Source organism: Canis aureus, chromosome 23 (genome assembly GCF_053574225.1).
Source record: "Canis aureus isolate CA01 chromosome 23, VMU_Caureus_v.1.0, whole genome shotgun sequence".
Classification (NCBI taxonomy): domain Eukaryota; kingdom Metazoa; phylum Chordata; class Mammalia; order Carnivora; family Canidae; genus Canis; species Canis aureus.
In genome coordinates, this window is record NC_135633.1 from 2,312,889 (window position 1) to 2,329,841 (window position 16,953).

General features: G+C 34.6%; 1 protein-coding gene across 3 annotated transcripts in view; it reads left to right on the top strand.

The window, feature by feature from the left end:
* The window catches only part of KIF18A (kinesin family member 18A), a 78,862-nt gene extending 62,134 nt beyond the window's left edge, over window positions 1-16,728 (top strand). For all 3 annotated transcript variants that reach the window (XM_077866143.1, XM_077866145.1, XM_077866144.1), the window contains exons 14-17: window positions 6,736-7,180; window positions 7,943-8,050; window positions 13,565-13,674; window positions 16,076-16,728. In XM_077866143.1, the coding sequence (XP_077722269.1) occupies window positions 6,736-7,180; window positions 7,943-8,050; window positions 13,565-13,674; window positions 16,076-16,158 (746 nt within the window). In that variant the 3' untranslated portion in view covers window positions 16,159-16,728. The remainder of the gene's footprint in view (window positions 1-6,735; window positions 7,181-7,942; window positions 8,051-13,564; window positions 13,675-16,075) is intronic.
* Window positions 16,729-16,953: the final 225 nt, after the last annotated feature.

Genomic DNA, 16,953 nt, shown 5'->3' on the forward strand with positions numbered 1-16,953 from the left:
CTTAAAGAAGAAAATAAGATCACTCAGAATTTTTCCAGTTATAATCTATGCTAATATTTTAATATATCAAGCCATATTACCTTTCACTCTGTTCTCTGTGACTTTTTCCTCCTTTTTTGCTTGCAGAAAGTATGTGTATGCTTTGATTTCTTTTACGTGGATTTTTTTTGTTTTCAAATTTGGGATCATGCTGTATGTAGAATTTGTTACATACTACTTAAGGAGTATTTTTCCATATTATCAGATAACCTACAAAACATGACTTTAAGTAACAATGTAATTGTGAACATCCCCATGTTTTATTTAACCATTATCCTGATGGATTTAATTTTCCCTATGGTAGGGACTCAGTCTTGTGTAGGGGTGAAGAACATACATCTGGATTATCGAAGGCCTGAGTTGGTATGCCAAATCTGCCATTCCTTTATATTACAAGTACGCCTTTTCCATAACTTGTTGATGATCAGTAGAAATTAAGGTTGAGTAATGGAGGAGGTAGAGGTGGGGAGGAGCGAATACCCAAGAGTACAGAACAGGAACCAGAGCCATAGGGGTACTCTCAGCCAGAAACCTTGCCTCTTTGCCCAAGTTTCTCATCCATATGTGGTGCGGCCCCCGTACTGGGAGCAAGGCCCCCAGGGTAGGGGGCACTTTCTGTTCAGTGTCCTTCCACTTCTGAGACAGCTGGGCCGGGACTGGATGTGGGGGCCTCTGAGTGCTCCTGCTTGTTTTCAGATCTTACCATCGACTGTGTCCCGTAGCCTTGTCGCACCCTGTGCCCTTTTACCTCCTCCACTCCTTCATCCCTGCTCCTCATGTAAAGGGACTCCAGTAACATTCTTCCAGTGTCTGTTACTTAAGTCCCAGGGGCAGCACTGAAATGTGAAGTGGGGGAACAGTTTTATGTTATTCTCCCCCGTGCCTTCCTTTATTCCAGTTCTAGCTACATAATATCCTCCCCAAAATCCTCTAATGCCCTGGTGTGCCCACAATATTCCTCCCTTATTACCAATATTAGGAAAAGTTTTCTCCTATTTTCATTATATTATATGGTGTTTTAAAGGAAATCTGGATGGGAAGCTACATGCTTCTCCTCAAGTTACCATCTTGGTTAAAATTGATTGTCTTTTGCAAAGTTAACCTTCATATCCCTTCTTATACTATAGATGTTTCTATAGCAACACATATAAGGTGAAGCCAACAAGGTATCTGGTTCTTCCAGTGAGAAATTCTCCCGAATATTCAGTGCCTCTCTGTCCTCCTCCCCTATCAAACAGAGAAGGTTCTGATAGCATGAATATTATTTTTTATGTTATCAAAATGCATTCATTATAGGACCGCATTTTGCATCTTAAAGTTTCATTAAATATGGATTAAAGACAGTGGCTCCTTTTTAAGAAAGTGAATGCAATAACTGACAAGGTATTAGGAGTGGAGAAGCCACTCTTTATATCTGAAATCATAGTATGTCTATGCCTTGAACTGATAATAAATCTCTATCAGTGATTTGAGGATGCCTAGAGATGAATTTGCAGAGAAAACAGAGGGTACTCTTTCTATATCATTCTGTTACCTTAATCTTTCTCTCCCTTTGCACAAACTCCTGAGAGCCAAAGTCCATTTTCAGTCATTTTCTTTCTGCCACTCTTTTCTAGAACCATTTCCTACTTAGCCTCTCTCCCTTTCTTCCCTTTTCACTGCTACCCAAGCGTGATGATAACAGCCATCATCTCTGGATAAATAACTGTATCCTCAAACCCCAGAGAGTGTCTGCTGCCTCAAGTCCACAAACATGCAAACTAGAGAGGAAGGGAAGCAGATTCCAAGGCACCTGGCATTTACTTGAGTCAGAGCTCCTCAGTAGAGGACAAGACTTCAAATGCAGTGAGTGGGCTGGGGGAAGGGGGATGTCAGGAACAAGAGAATGCCAAATTTGAGGGAATAACATTTAGGACCTTTTAAGCTTTTCTATAATTGCTCATACAGTAATGGTTCATGATTTCACTGAAAGTTGCCAATCTCTGTTGATTAAATTATACAAGTTACTGCTCCTTTGTGTGAACTCCTTATCTTTGGTCCTGATTGTTGGGCAGCTAATCACACCCATGTGTGTCACTGTAAATGTTCTGAATATAGTTTATATGATTATAATCTGGTTATTTGATGACAACACCCTTCCCATATCTATCGCTACTGCTGCCAGTCTAATCCAGGCTCTCATTTGTTTTGCCTGGGCTATAGCAATAACTGTGTTACTGATTTCTCTCTTTCCCCTCTTAACCCATTCATATTCTATTCTCCACATGGTAAGCAAGGCAATCTTTTTTAAAAAACAAATGGGATCACATCATATCCATGTTTAAAATAATCTTCCACAGATATCCCTTTGCACTTGAACTAAACCCAGACCTTTATTTTGTTCATAAGCCCTAACACAGGCTGGGCCCTTTTGATCTCTCTAGCCTCTTCTTATTTCTCTTCTCCCTCTGACTCACTAGACTTCAATCACATTAGCCTTCTTTCTTTTCCTTGAGCTCAACAAATTTATTGTTGCTGTCGGGTCTTTGTTCTTGCTATTTTCTCTTCTTCCCCCAGATCTTCATAAGACTGGCTCCTCCGCAGTCGTTCAAGCCTCAGATCACAGATCCCATCTTGAGAATCGCCTGCCCTTGCCATTTAATTAATACCCCTGCTATCTCCCATCACTCTCTATTCCACTTGTCTTATTGTCTTTCCAACTCATTTGTCATAATTATCTTAATTAATTAAGATCATTTATTTTTCTACCTTCTTCCCCCAAAAATGTCGGTTCTTAAATGTCTTGTTTCCTGCTAGATTCTCAAAACCCAGAAAAGATCTGGAACATGGCAGGTGCTTAATACTGGGTGGATAAATAAACAGTGACTTCTTTTTATGCCGATGCAATCCTCTTGTTTCTCTTGTACCACAGCTGTCTAAAACTCTTTTTTCCCTTTCATAATTAAACATTCTTCCTAGATTGAAAATACTAGTGGTGCCTTCTCTTTCTAAATGTCTTGACAATATGGTTATTATTATTATCGGGAAATGAATTTCAACATATTTACTTACATGCCATGGATCAGAATCATTTCAGGTCAGTAGAAATCCAGTATACCTACAATGTGTTAGAGAGTTAAAGTCCCAAAAGTGCTTTTTATTGAGCATAAGATATATTGCTACACACTACCTCCTGTACTCGAATACATGATATAGTGGGCTGGATTTTTAGATGGAAAGGCCCCGGAGAGAAGACTTGCTATCTTCCCAAGTGACTACTAATCATTTTTATCTCACTTTTTAAGAGCCTGCCTTATAACAACGCATTTTTAATTTTCTCTCCTTTCCTGTGTGACACCCACATTACTGAAGTATTTTATTGACTATCATCATCTGTTCGAGTCCCTTGTTCTGAAAGTCTGTAACTACATGATTCTTTTTCTCATTTTATGAAGCCTTTATAAAGGAATTATAATCTGCCTCCAGGTTCCTTCTTTATCATTTCTACTCTGTAGGCCCAAGAATCACAGAATCTTGTTAGATAGTATTTTCCCAGGCTCAGTCAGGGGAAACTACAAGTGCCCCAAGCCTTGTCTTCTGGAAAGTTACTGTACATCCTCTAATGGAAAAGTACAGCAAATCTCTTTTATAGACATAGAGCTAGCATACCCAATGTTTCTGAAAGCCTGTTTAAAATGTACAGTGCCCCTAACCCAACACTCCAGTTTGCCATACCCATTTAATGTACTTTATCACTTAACTAGCTAAAAGAGAATGATAGTTTATTATATAATTGTATTTATATATTCTGGGAATCATATTCAAACTGAAATGTCAGCTTATTCTCTTTTAGTTTTCATGGATTAAATGGAGACATAGTCCTTTTGTGGTTACAGTAGAGTGACTGTTGAATTTGTATTTAAATCTTTAAATCTTGTTTTTGCTCTGGTTCTCTCCTAAACCTTTCTGGGCTACTAGTCAGCCGACGTAGTCCTGAATTGACCATCTCTTTTCTGCCCCCTTCATATTATTGTATGTATTTAATAGCTAAAAGGATGAAAAGAACCTACTGGATTTATATTTTGCATACGCTGTATGTTTGTAGCATCTTTTCTTCAAGGCTCAGGAAAACAGTGGTGTGTGAATCTATATTAACGACCATATCTCCATGTTTCTCCTTCAAGTTATCATATCTGTCCCTCCAGAAGAGCAGAATTATGGCCAAAGATGTAGCATTATAACATTGCCGTTGATTTCACTGACAAACTGTATCAGTGTCTTATGGAAGACCCCCATTTCCATGTTTTTTACAAGCAGTAGGGAGAAAGTGGCCTACCATTATGGGAATTAGCTCAGTACCGCTCTGGGGTATCCCTCTCTAGATGCTGTGTACAAGGAAAATAGTGACTGGTTAATCCTTATCTCTTGAGACTTCATGTTCCATTGTGTTTTGGGTTTTTAAAATAATATCACGAAGCCTGCATTTTCAAAGAACACTTAGATGTGCATATTTTAATGATACTTTGGGTTTATATTACAATTTATCATTAGCTTTGATAAACTGGGTTTCTGATAAACAGAAAGTGAGACATTGTTTGAAATATGTTCTTTTAGTGATAGAATACTGGAAAGTAAATTACAACTTTCTCTGTGAAAGTAGTAGTGCCAACAGTTGAAGCGTATTTACATTTCTAGAGCCTTTCTTTGAACCCTAAGTTATTTTATAGATATTATCTAATCCTAGAAAATTCCCGGTACATGAAGGTAGTATCCCCTTTTTTCTAGGGGCATTAATGCCCATACTGCTTAAGTGAGTTGCCCAAGGTCACTCGGTGAGTTGTTGCTAGAGCCGGAAATAGAATCCAAGTCTCCTGACTCCCAATTCAGCTCTCTATCCTCGATATAGTTTTCTATCCTCTATATACCCCTGCTGCCTCTCAGGGGAAAAGAAGTTAATCTTCCAGCTATTAATAGCCACCAAATTGGTGGTAGCAGCACAGTGGAGAAAAGTAACTGTCTTTACACTGCAGCATTAGTATAAAAATATCTGGTAATGGAAAATTTGACAAATGTCATGTTAAAGGGAGTGGAAAATTATTTTAAGATCTGGATCTCATTTATCTGGTTCTCAGAAAAGTAAAATTCCTTAGTAGAACAGGGATCATATTTTTCTTCCTGTTTTTCAATTGTCTTTCCTAGAGGGTAATTGTCAACCTAGCCATAGCAGAGACTATCGTCAACTAACATAATAAGAATGATGCGTGTACTGTTGGTGATTGTTGTAAGTGTATCTTCTAACTCGGTTGAAAGTTTGAATTGAATTATTGAAATACGTAATACTTATGCAGCTTTCAGTGTTAAATTAGTATTATATCATAAAGTTAGTATTATATCAGTTGGGAATTGTATTGCATGATTTGAAAACATAGTAGTTTCTTTCCTGGACGATACACTTCAGGCAAAGTTACTTCATGTCAGGCACCTTAAGTTCACCATGAATGAAACAAAGCAGAAAAATATTAATAAAGAAATACAAGATTGGCACACTGGAGTTGATGAAGTTTATTGTTTGTGTATGCAATTAATCTTTTATATATTTTTAAAAAGTGTTTGAGAGGTAAATATTTAAGCATGTCTGGATTGTGGGAATTCAAACTTAAGTTTAAACAAAACTATTTCTTAAGTTTGGACCAAGGAACAGGAATTTCCCTGGTGACAATCTCTGAATATCATATTTATGTTTAGATAGAACTATAAGTCTTTAATCAGAATTATGTTTTGATTTTAAGTGTAAGAGAGAGAGGATTGGTGGAAGTTGGAAAATGCAAGGAAATGGCAAAAATTAGTTATCTGGGACCCAGATGACTGAAAAAGTATAATTACAAATTAATAGTGAATTTCTTTAGGGAAATATATACATTTACCAGGTGAAGGATGAAGAAGGTAACAGATGTTGGAGAGGTATAGCAAGAAAATCATTTTGAAAAGCTACAGAATTTGTAGGATAGGGGTAAGAAAAGTTCATTAAACTTAGTGACCTCTTGACATTTGGGAGACCTACTTGGACAGAGTGACGAGGGTCATGTTAAGGATACTCTGACCTCTTCAACTTATGTTCATTTATCTTAAGGTATTAATCTAACTTTTGAAAACCTGTAAATTATGTATGGTATAAGAAACAAACAATCAGAATGCTTAATTAACCACAATACCTGAGATAGTAACAGATTTAAAATTTCATTCACCTGAGATTTTATTGGTTATTGCCATTCCTGTTTAGACTAGACTTCCACTCAATTAATAAATAACTGATGATACTTTATGATAGGACAAGTAACTAATCTCTGTACCTATGATTGTTGAATATTTTATGTTAAACCTAAATCAAACATAAAAGCTGGAAATTGCTTGTGAATATCATTAGAATTTGTTGGAATGTTTTCATGATTACCCAAAATCTCAATTTTGCTCTATGAATTAGTATTTATATTAGTCATTTATTATTTATTTTCTGTTAATGTTAATTAATGTTAATCTCATTAACATTATTTAAGGTTACTAATAACCTGTTTTTTTTTCCTTTCCAACTTTCTTTTACATTTTCATCAATTGGCAGAAAATGTATTTTATTATTGGTGGTGGTGGTGATGTTTAACTGATAGAGTTATTAGAAACCTAGGTGACATTATTGAGATTCTTTTTAATTTTATTAAATAGGCATATCTTCAAGTGAATCCAATCTGCTTAAAATTCCTCCCCATAAAAGAACCCGAAGAAAACTAATGCCTTCTCCCCTGAAAGCAGCACATCCTCAAAAGTCCGCACTGTCTGAAAGTTTGGAGCTCAATGATTCTCTCAGCAAAGAACTTCAGCCTATTGTGTATACGCCAGAAGACTGTAGAAAAACTGCTCAAAATTCATCTATAGTGACCTCATCAAAACCATTATCACAAGCTACACGTTTTCAGACCATCAGCTCAAATGTAAATGGTGAGAATTCTCTGAAAACATTATGTGAAATAGATACTCCTCACAGCCGGAGAAAAGAATATGGACAGGAAGATTTGGACTCCACATTTATTATATGTGAAGACATCAAGAATTTGAAGAGTAAATCACCTGAGCAAGAATCACTGCCAAACAATAATAACATTTTACAAAGGTACAAAAAAGAGTATTTGCCAGTTCTTTTGTTTTTGTTCTTTTTTTACTTACATAGCCTTAAAACTATAGCTTTCTTTCTCTTCTTTAGTTATATTTAAGGTCTATTTCATGAGTCAAGTATGCAGTCTTGATTATAAAAGTCAGTATTTTACCTTCATTTAGCCTTGTCTTTTTAAATATTAATCCATTAACACAATATTTTAATCTTTAATTTGATATCTTAGTTGATTGACCCTCAGTAGGCTAGAAGAAACCTTAAGATCGATTTAGTTCTACATACTCCAAAGTTAGGCAGGACAATCAGAGGTTTACTATGTTTATTATTATTTATTAATATATACACTAAAGGAAATCTCACATTTTTTATTGATATTTAGCAAACCTCAGCTTACCCTAAATCATCATCCTTCTTAGGTGCTGGTGACTACATGGCATCCTAGCAAATATCCTTCTCACTTTGTCTCACTTCTTATTTCATATCCTGTACATTTCATCTGTATAATCACAAGTAATCCAAATATGAGAAGACTGACACCTTCACCTTTCTATGCTGTTGGGATGCAGAAATCCTTGAGAGCAACTCTTTCTATGATACAAAAAAAAGAAAACCCAATGGCAAGCAAGAGAGGCTTTATAGGCTAGAATAATATCTTTCTTTATATATTCATATGAAATGGTATTCTAATTATGAAAGTGTATGCCCCCTTTTTCTCCATAGTACAAATCAAAATTACTCTATTTTTTATTATCTAATATACAGGCTTGCCTCTTCTTCATTCTCAACTAAACATCCTCTGCCTATACCAAGCATAGAACCATCCTACATGGCAATGACGGCTGCTGCCAGAAGGAAACGGAAGTTAACAAGGTACAATTAACCATCAACTGGTTCAGTGCTTACACAACATCATCTTTATACTTTGTTTCCTACGTCTCCTTTTTATTTCTTATAATGAAACTGTGAATTCATACTTAAATGTACATATAATTAATTGCTCTGAATGCAGCACTGGGTTTACATTATCAAAGGCAAATCTTGATAAAGCCCAAGTATTTCACTTGCTATTTACATAAAGTATTCCGTATCTTAGATTATTAAAAATAAATTGAAAAGTCTTCTGGCCTTCAAAAATGTCACTTAATTTTAACTTTCTTCTGGTGACAACTTGTGCTCATTTGGTATTTCTCTTTTTGTACATTAATGAATTTCTTCAGTCCCAAAAATGTATTACTTTAATGGATTTTGATATATGACTAAAATGTAATGAGTGAAGAGACTTCTATTTCTGGCTATGACAATATAGCTTATATTAGACGAAACCACCCATCAACAACAGTTATAAAAGCCGATGAAATACAACCAACAGCTACTTTCAAGGCACTGGAGACTAACCAAGGCAGCCAGGACTTGAAGGTCTAAGATCCAGAGGAAAGGAAAACAAGCTATAGAGAGCCAAACCTTGTCTGCCTCTTTTTTCCATTTAGTATTTGCCAATCCATGGCATCAAGTCTAGAAGCCAAGCACAAAATGGAAGCCCACAGCTATCAGCAGTCTCACTGAGTTAGGGAAACAAAGTAATTCTGTGTGTAGCTTTTGCCCTCAATATAGCTGCCAAGTTCTACATTCTGTGGGGTAAAAGGCCAAGAAACAAAGCTGAAAATGGCTAAGGAAGCAAAATAATTCTGTGTGTAGCTTTTGCTACACAATCTGAACTCTGGCATAAGAGTTCAAGAAACAAAGCTGAGAGGCTAAAATATTAAGCAGAATTTTAACATTCTCATGGGAGCTAGGACACAAAAACTGTTCAGGGATCATTGAGAAGAAAAGGTGCTATGAAACCGCCAGGATTTTATTTGAGACCCTCGAAGTCCTGTGCTCTATAGGAGTAGGGTAAACTGGAAGTAGACCAGTTCTTGAAAGCCTGAAAAGACCTCACACCACCTCTATCCCTTTTGGATCGAGGTGATCTGTTTCTGTTCTGCTTTCCTACCAGAAGAAAATTAAGTCATTCCTGGAGAAATATACCAACTAGAGCATCTACAGTTTTGTGTAGGTTTTTTTTACATGTTTATGGCTTAAGCAAAAATTACCAAGTATGTCAGGAAACAGACTAAAAATCTAGATCCATTAGTGATACTGTAAAATTATCAGGTAGGTACTTTAAAAATAAGACTGTGATTTAGTTCATCAAAATAGTGATAATTCCCCCCCCCCAAAAAAAAAAAAAACTGGATTGTATATTCTAGAGCTAAAAAAATTAGAATCTACTGAAATTGTAAATAAATAAACAATAGATTAAGCACAGCAGAAGAGAGTTTAGTGAACCGGAAGATAGATTGACAGAAAAAATATCTAAGCCAATGTTCGAAGGAATAAGATAGAAAATATGGAGAAGAGTGAAAAAAACATATAAGACACAGTTAGAAAGGTCTAGTATGTATATATTTTGAGTCCCAGAAAGAAATGAGAAAGAATGGGGGAAAACAGTGTTTGAGGAGATGCTGGCTAATAGTTTTCCAATGAAAAAAGATAACTAATCACAGATTTGAGAAGTTCTGCAGACCACAAGCAGCATTAATACAAACAGAAACATAACTAGGTACATCGCAGTAAAACAGCTAAAAATCAAAGACAAGGAAAAATCTTACATCCTGAGCTGTATGACGTGACTCCCGTTGCATAGTGTTTACATCCCCACAGCCGTGAATGCAATGACAACATACAGTGAATGGTTATATTGTAAAATGGCTCAGACTTGCTTTACCTCTTTTACTTTGACGTGATTATGGGGAAAAGAGTATAAGATCCTAGGATAGAATAACTCTTTTTAGGTTTCTTATTTTCCACCATGAACCTGTCATCATCTGGGCCAGTCTAAACAAATTTACAATAATCTATTTGTGCCACATAAAGTATTATCTCATAGGTGCATTTAGGATCTGTCCTTTCTCCTCCAAAGTACAGCAGAGCCTTGGAATGTAGATTTAAAATTCATGGACTGATTTTTCCAGAATGCCTCTAACTATCCATGACATTTAAAATTCTGTATTTTGCTGTGGCACAAATTTAAATGATGCAATTTGTCTGACTCTTGTATTGGGTATCACTCACTTAATGAGTGAGCCTAGCTAACCGTCATCATCTTATTACTAATTTTCATTGTGTTGATTGTGTTATTCTTTCCATTAATTAGTGGTGGTGACTTTTCTGGTTCTTCACTGATAGCATGATCTGTTGTGTTAACTAAGATGTAGCTAAAGTTTATAGCTAATAATAAGTTTTAAATGCATACATAATCATTATCAAAATTAATTGATTTTTCAAGAAATGTCCAGGTATGTAAGCTATATGTTTAGAGTGGTTTTAGATGACTTAAAGAGCTTCCACTCTTTAGAGCAACTAATATTGCGAAATAATACTAAAGGACATATAAAGAAAGTAAGATTTCTCATAGCCTATTAATTGCTCTATTACATTCCCTCTGGTACCAATAATTAGATCCTGCCATTAACTAAGGTTAAAAGAGATTAATGCTAGAAATGTACATAATTACTTTTTTTTTTAACCTTCCTTTTCCTCAATTAAACCTACATGAGTTTGAGAGTAATAAACTCTGGTATTTTCCACTTAGCAGCTTTATGTACATATTTGGGGGGGGGGGTGTGTGTGTGTATATCTATGAATATATACCTATATATATACACATAAGGTTTTTAAAAATGAAAAGAAGGCTCCATGTGTATAGTTATTTTATTTAGTTTGTATCAGCTTTTCTCTCTGAAAAAAAATTAGAGTCCCAAAGCTCTGGATATTCTCAAAACCTACAAAACTCCATTTTTTAGTTCCTACTTAAATTGAGAATATTAAATTTTTAATCATTACAATTTATTTAATATCACTGTAGCAAACTGTTTTAATTAAATCAGGCTACTAAATATACAAATGTAGTATATATGTATATATTAATCAAAGTTTTGGGGGTTTGTTTGCTTTGTTTATTTGGTTTGTTGGTTTTTGTTTGTTTCATAGTCTTTCTTAGCACCCAGAAATGGGTCTCACACTTGTCACACATTTTTGGTTTGTTTTGAAAGACACCTAATGGTTCCAACTAGAAATTATCTCAACTGGAAGAATATGAGATCTATATGTTAAGGAAGGAGAAACATACGATCCATATAAGGAAACAAAAGGTTAAATCTTAACTTTCATCAATAGATATGGAAATATATTTGGCACATAACTAGAAGAATCTTTAGATTTCTTCTCAATATAGTCTTTAACATAATTTGAATTTCTCATACCAATTTTAAGTCCTATTTTATGATCCAACATAAATCTAAAATAAATTTATAACATGAATGTTAAACATTTGATCAGTGGATTATTTTATCTAAATCCTTAAAAATGTTTGCATGTATTTCACTTAAGTATATACAACTTACTTTGTTAGGCTTTGATTTCATTCCTAGAAATACGAAGTTTCTTTCAGATAGATATTCAAAAGCCTAATTTTCAAGTAAAAACAGTTAAATAGTAAAAACAGACATCCTAGAACTAACCAAAGTGAAAAATCATACCATAAAATAATAAAGACAATTTTAAGAGAAAAGATTGGGAAAACTAACGCTTACAAAAGTAACCAATGACAATGATCTTTGTACTTGAAGAAAAATCACCAAATGACCAAAAAAGATTTTTTGCCTTGAGACAGCTGTTATGTTATCCAAGAAGGGTGTTTAGTATCCAAAACCAAATTATATCAACTTATTTCATTTAGCACCATTTAGGAATAGAGAGTTTCTACAACTAAATTTGCTAGTACGGTCATAGCACTAGTACGGTCTTGTTACCATTTTGGGTAGATATCATTTATGTTCTTGGACAGAGTAGGCAAAATTATCATTTGAAAAACCATGATCATTTTTCTTACAGGCTTTAGAAAAATTGAGGTACATAGGTTGAGTTATTTTTGCCAGCATGTAGTGTGCTCCCGCCTATTTTTCTTCGCTGTCGTATTAAATTGCCATTTCTGACCTCTTTTGATAACTCTACCACCAATCCATCTTCTCCCCATTCTACAAACACACCCACATCAGTTTACCCTGTGGTTAGGAAAGGATTACCAGAAGAGCAAAGTGTGGCCGTAAGAGGGAAGCCTCCAGTGTTAATGCAACTATCAAATTAGTATCAACTTGTAAAATGGTATATGATATCTTTTTTAATCAGAAACTGCCTAAAATTAGCTTGTTTAAATCAGTATGGAGGGGGGGAGATGCTCATTTATCCCTCCCTCGATCCCAATCCTGCTTGTTAGAACTTGATCCTCTTTGGGTTCAGAAGGATTGGACTGTTATTCTTCGGGGCCTAGCTCAAACTCATCGCATCCACAAAATCTTTCAGTTGTTTTTTGGGAGGTTTTTTTTTTCCCCCTAAGTTTGAAATCAGGAACCTATAGCTCCTTATAGTTTGAAACCTATAGCACTGTGTTTTACTTTACCTTGTATTATTTTGCGTATTTGTCTTATTTTCCTCCTCCTCACCATATAGTCATTATGTAAGTTTTTAGAACAGGTGTTATCACTGCCTAATTTATAATATCCTGTAACATGAGACCATAGTGATAGGTGTTTAATAGTAATATGTCAACTCAAATTAAGTTGGAAATTTGACCCTTTGATATATAAAATTCATATAATTTTTTTTAAATGAAAATAGATCACTAGGCAGCCTGGGTGGCTCAGCAGTTTAGCACCGCCATCGGCCCAGGGCGTAATCCTGGGGTCCTGGGATCGAGTCCCAAGTCGGGCTCCCTGCGTGGAGCCTGCTTCTCCCTCTGCCTGTGTCTGCCTCTCTCTCTTTCTTTGTATCTCTCATGAATAAATAAAATCTTTAGGAAAAAAAAAAAATCATTCTTTTCAGTTTCTATGATTGTAATCAGAGAGTCTCAGTCTATTACCATGTTTTGATTTGAAAGCAAAGTTTCCAAACAATCACATTTGGTTATATTCTCCAGATTAAGGTTCTTGCTCCAATTTTGTAATATGAGCTTAGTTTTTCACCTCTTGCAAGGTGCTCTTTATCTCTACACTTCGAATAATAGTGTTTGCTTATATTCTAGCAGAGCACCCTGAAAAGGTTTTGTTACAGAATTGTTACATATACCTACACTCCCAATCTCCAGTTTGAATAAACATCATTAAAATCACACCAAATTTCCTATTGGCCAAAAATGTATTTAGTGCCTCCTATTTATTACTTTTATGGGATTTTGCAACTTATTATTCTATCATTTTACTTTCTCTTTAATCTTCATTGCATATAGAGTATGTATTAGAATTTATAAAAAATTCTTTACTAAAATAAAAAAAATTTCTCCTTAAGTTCTGCATCAAATACTTCATTAACTGCTGAGGTAAATCCTGGATTTGCCAAACGTGTTCGACAAGATGATGCAAGTGAAAAGGTCTTACAAGAAAACAGACCAACAGTGGGTATGTCTCAGCTTTTAATTTGACATTTAATAACATGATTACCAAATATATGTATAGTACTTTACATTTTCTTACAGTGTTTTCATTAGAATCTCCTTTTATCTGCTCGTCAACTTATTAAATGATAAGTATGACTATGTTAAAGGTAAGAAAAGTTAAGACACAAAATAGAAAATACCCAAGATTACGCAGATACTTCATGTGGAGCCAGACTTCTAACTCTATATTCTGTATCTTTTTTGTTATCCATACTGCTTCACACTGCAGAAGAATCCATAAATAATTTGACTAATAATTGAAATAACTAGCTAAGTATATTATTTAATGGGTTAATGATAACAGATAAACTTTACTTGAAATTTCTCTCTTATTATCTTTAATAATTTGCTCTGTGACTCAATCTGCAGTTATTGCCAAGCTTCAGTCTGTACCTAGGTTCAGTCGTATTGTAATTCCCATTAGCAAGTTGAAAAAGATGCTGCCGGGGATGACTATGTCTTCTCAACTGCATATGGTGGTGACATGAATCTGTAGTAACAAAACCACATCTTTAGTGAAGCCAGAGGTTAGGCCTTAGTATCCAGACCTCTGTCTCTCTGATACTATAATGCCTAAAACTTCATTTAAGAAGTATTTATTTACTATGCACTGACTATGTGCTAGTTTCTGTGCTAGATAGCAAGATCATTAAGACTCAGTGTGGTTTCTTCCCTAAAGGAACTTGTAATTACTGCACTTGGAATTTAAAGAGGTTTCATGAGATAATGTATGTTTGTTTCTAAGAATAACATGAAAACTATTGTTATTTTTTTTCTATCAATGCTCTTTCATTAGAGTAACATTAAATTTCTCAATGGCTTTGCCGGACTGTATTGATAAATCCTTACTTCATGTGGTAGCCATTTTAAGTTCAGTGGAAATGCCTTTTGTGCAAATTTTTAAAATCAAGCAAAAATGTCCTAAAACATAAAATTTACTAAGATTATTTGGTTTAGCACACCAAATTTAATAATGTTTAACAATGTGCATGTGCAGTTGGTATGAATTTGTACTGCGCCATTAATCTCCTGAAAAAATTCTCCAGGAAATCATATTTCCAAAAGCAAATAATAAACCTCTGATACTTCTCAAATAGAGATTTGGTTTTTCTAATATGCATATTTTCTAACCATAAAATACATCAAATATCTCATATATAAAGAGAGGTAAATTTAAAAATTCTACATAGAAGTAGGAGTTGATATTAAATTGCAGAGCTGTCCAAAAAGCAAAGAAAGGGTTAATCTAGGTTAAAAGATTATGTATTGGTAAGGATAATAGACCACTTAGAGGTATTAGTTTAAGGGAAGGTAACAATTTATGTATATTAGGATATCGAAGTTAAAATGCCCAAATACATAAGAGAAATTACTAGAAAAAGTAGGAAAGAACTGGTACTGCGTGGGATCCCTGGGTGGCTCAGTGGATTAGTGCCTGCCTTTGGCCCAGGGTGTGATCCTGGCGTCACAGGATCGAGTCCCACGTCGGGCTCCTTGCATGGAGCCTGCTTCTCCCCCTGCATCTCTCTCTCTCTGTGTGTCTCTCATGAATAAATAAATAAAATCTTAAAAAAAAAAAAAAACGGTACTGCCTTTCTTGGAATATGTTCAACTGAGTTCTCTAACAGTGTACAAATAAAAAAACAAAGGAACATCAGTAAGAAAAAAGGTAACTACAATTTACTGAGAAATGAGAATACTGTCAAGAGAATATGTGCCTCTAAACTAAAACCTAACGTGACAAGAAAATGGATAAGAGATTAAACTGAGCCATAGAGAAGTCAGTGACACTTTAACACTTGGATGAGTAGACAGTCATTGTGAAGGCTGGTGAAGAACCAGAGGAATGGGTATTTGAGGGGTGGCAGTAAAAGGAATAAGAGGTATGGGACCAGGATTAGCACGTAAGGAAGTACTAGATGCAAATTATATTCCTAAAAATAGGAAAAACATGGAAGTTTAGAAGCTTTAGGGAAGTAATCCATGAAGAAAAAAATGATGATGCAAAAAAGAAAGAACAATTCTTGTAGAATAGTCTTTCATTAGTTCAGAAGAACAAAACTTAAATGTGGTAGCTTATTCAGTGATGTTATTTGATACCTGCTGGGGAGGGGGTGAGATGTCACATGAGCACACTAAAAACTCGGCAATATGGAGAAATGAATTTCTGTGTTTAGACCAATGTTATTAATGTTACCTTCATGTTTTATTTAAATCATGTTAGTTAACAACTATAAATTTTAAGAATAAATTTTCTTCTAATGGATATAATTTTAACAAACTTTTATAAGTTGAGTGAATAGTGAAAAAATTCTTTTTGAATACTTTTAACATATTTATATGTCTTTTTATTTCTTCTCTAGACTATAAAAGAAACGTCCATAAAGTAAACCCAAACATGGTTAGAAAATTTGGAAGAAGTATTTCAAAAGGAAATCTGAGATAAGTCACTTCAAAATCAAGGAAAATGGAATTGACAAGTCTCCTTTTAAAAGGATCTGTTGCCAGCGCCCTTTCAGAAACTAGCTAAAATCTTTGAAAGAAGACCATCTTAAAGCTAGGTTTACCCAAATACCTTCAGTGAGCAGAAAATAAAATTCTTTCTGTTTTGTTCTTTTGTAATCTAAGCAAATATTAAATTTCAAGAGAAAAGGCTATGTTTTAATAAAGATACTAAAACATTTGTCGCCCTTTATAATCCATAAGTCGGCATGGTAGCAGGTCAGTTTTACACTGCTATAGCAAGTTGATTAGGACATTTTAGAAAACAATAGTCAAATTATCCTTTTTCTTTTTAAACAAGGAGAATTTAGAAGTGATAAAATTATGGCCCAGGATACATTTGGTCATACATTATTTTAATCCTATATATAACTTTACTTTCCAAGAGTACTTTGATGTACAAATGTACATATATGTGCCCATAAAGTCGTTGTAAAGAGTATTTAAGTAGTCTGCATGAATAAAATACTAATATTGTTCCTTGCTACTCACTATATTAAAGATGTAGATTTTACAGTGTTTGCTTTTCTGTCTTGTTACTACCCCTTACACACTTTATACTATTATTTCATATAAAATGGGAATTTTGTAGATTTGTATTTCAGATTAGATCAGGATATATGGACTAGAGCCCAGTTTGAAAATGATCCATAGATTCCATAATGATAGTGAGACAAAGTTTTAATCGTCCCTCCTCCTATAGAAGCACACAGAGCTGCAAAGGAATCATACTGTTCAC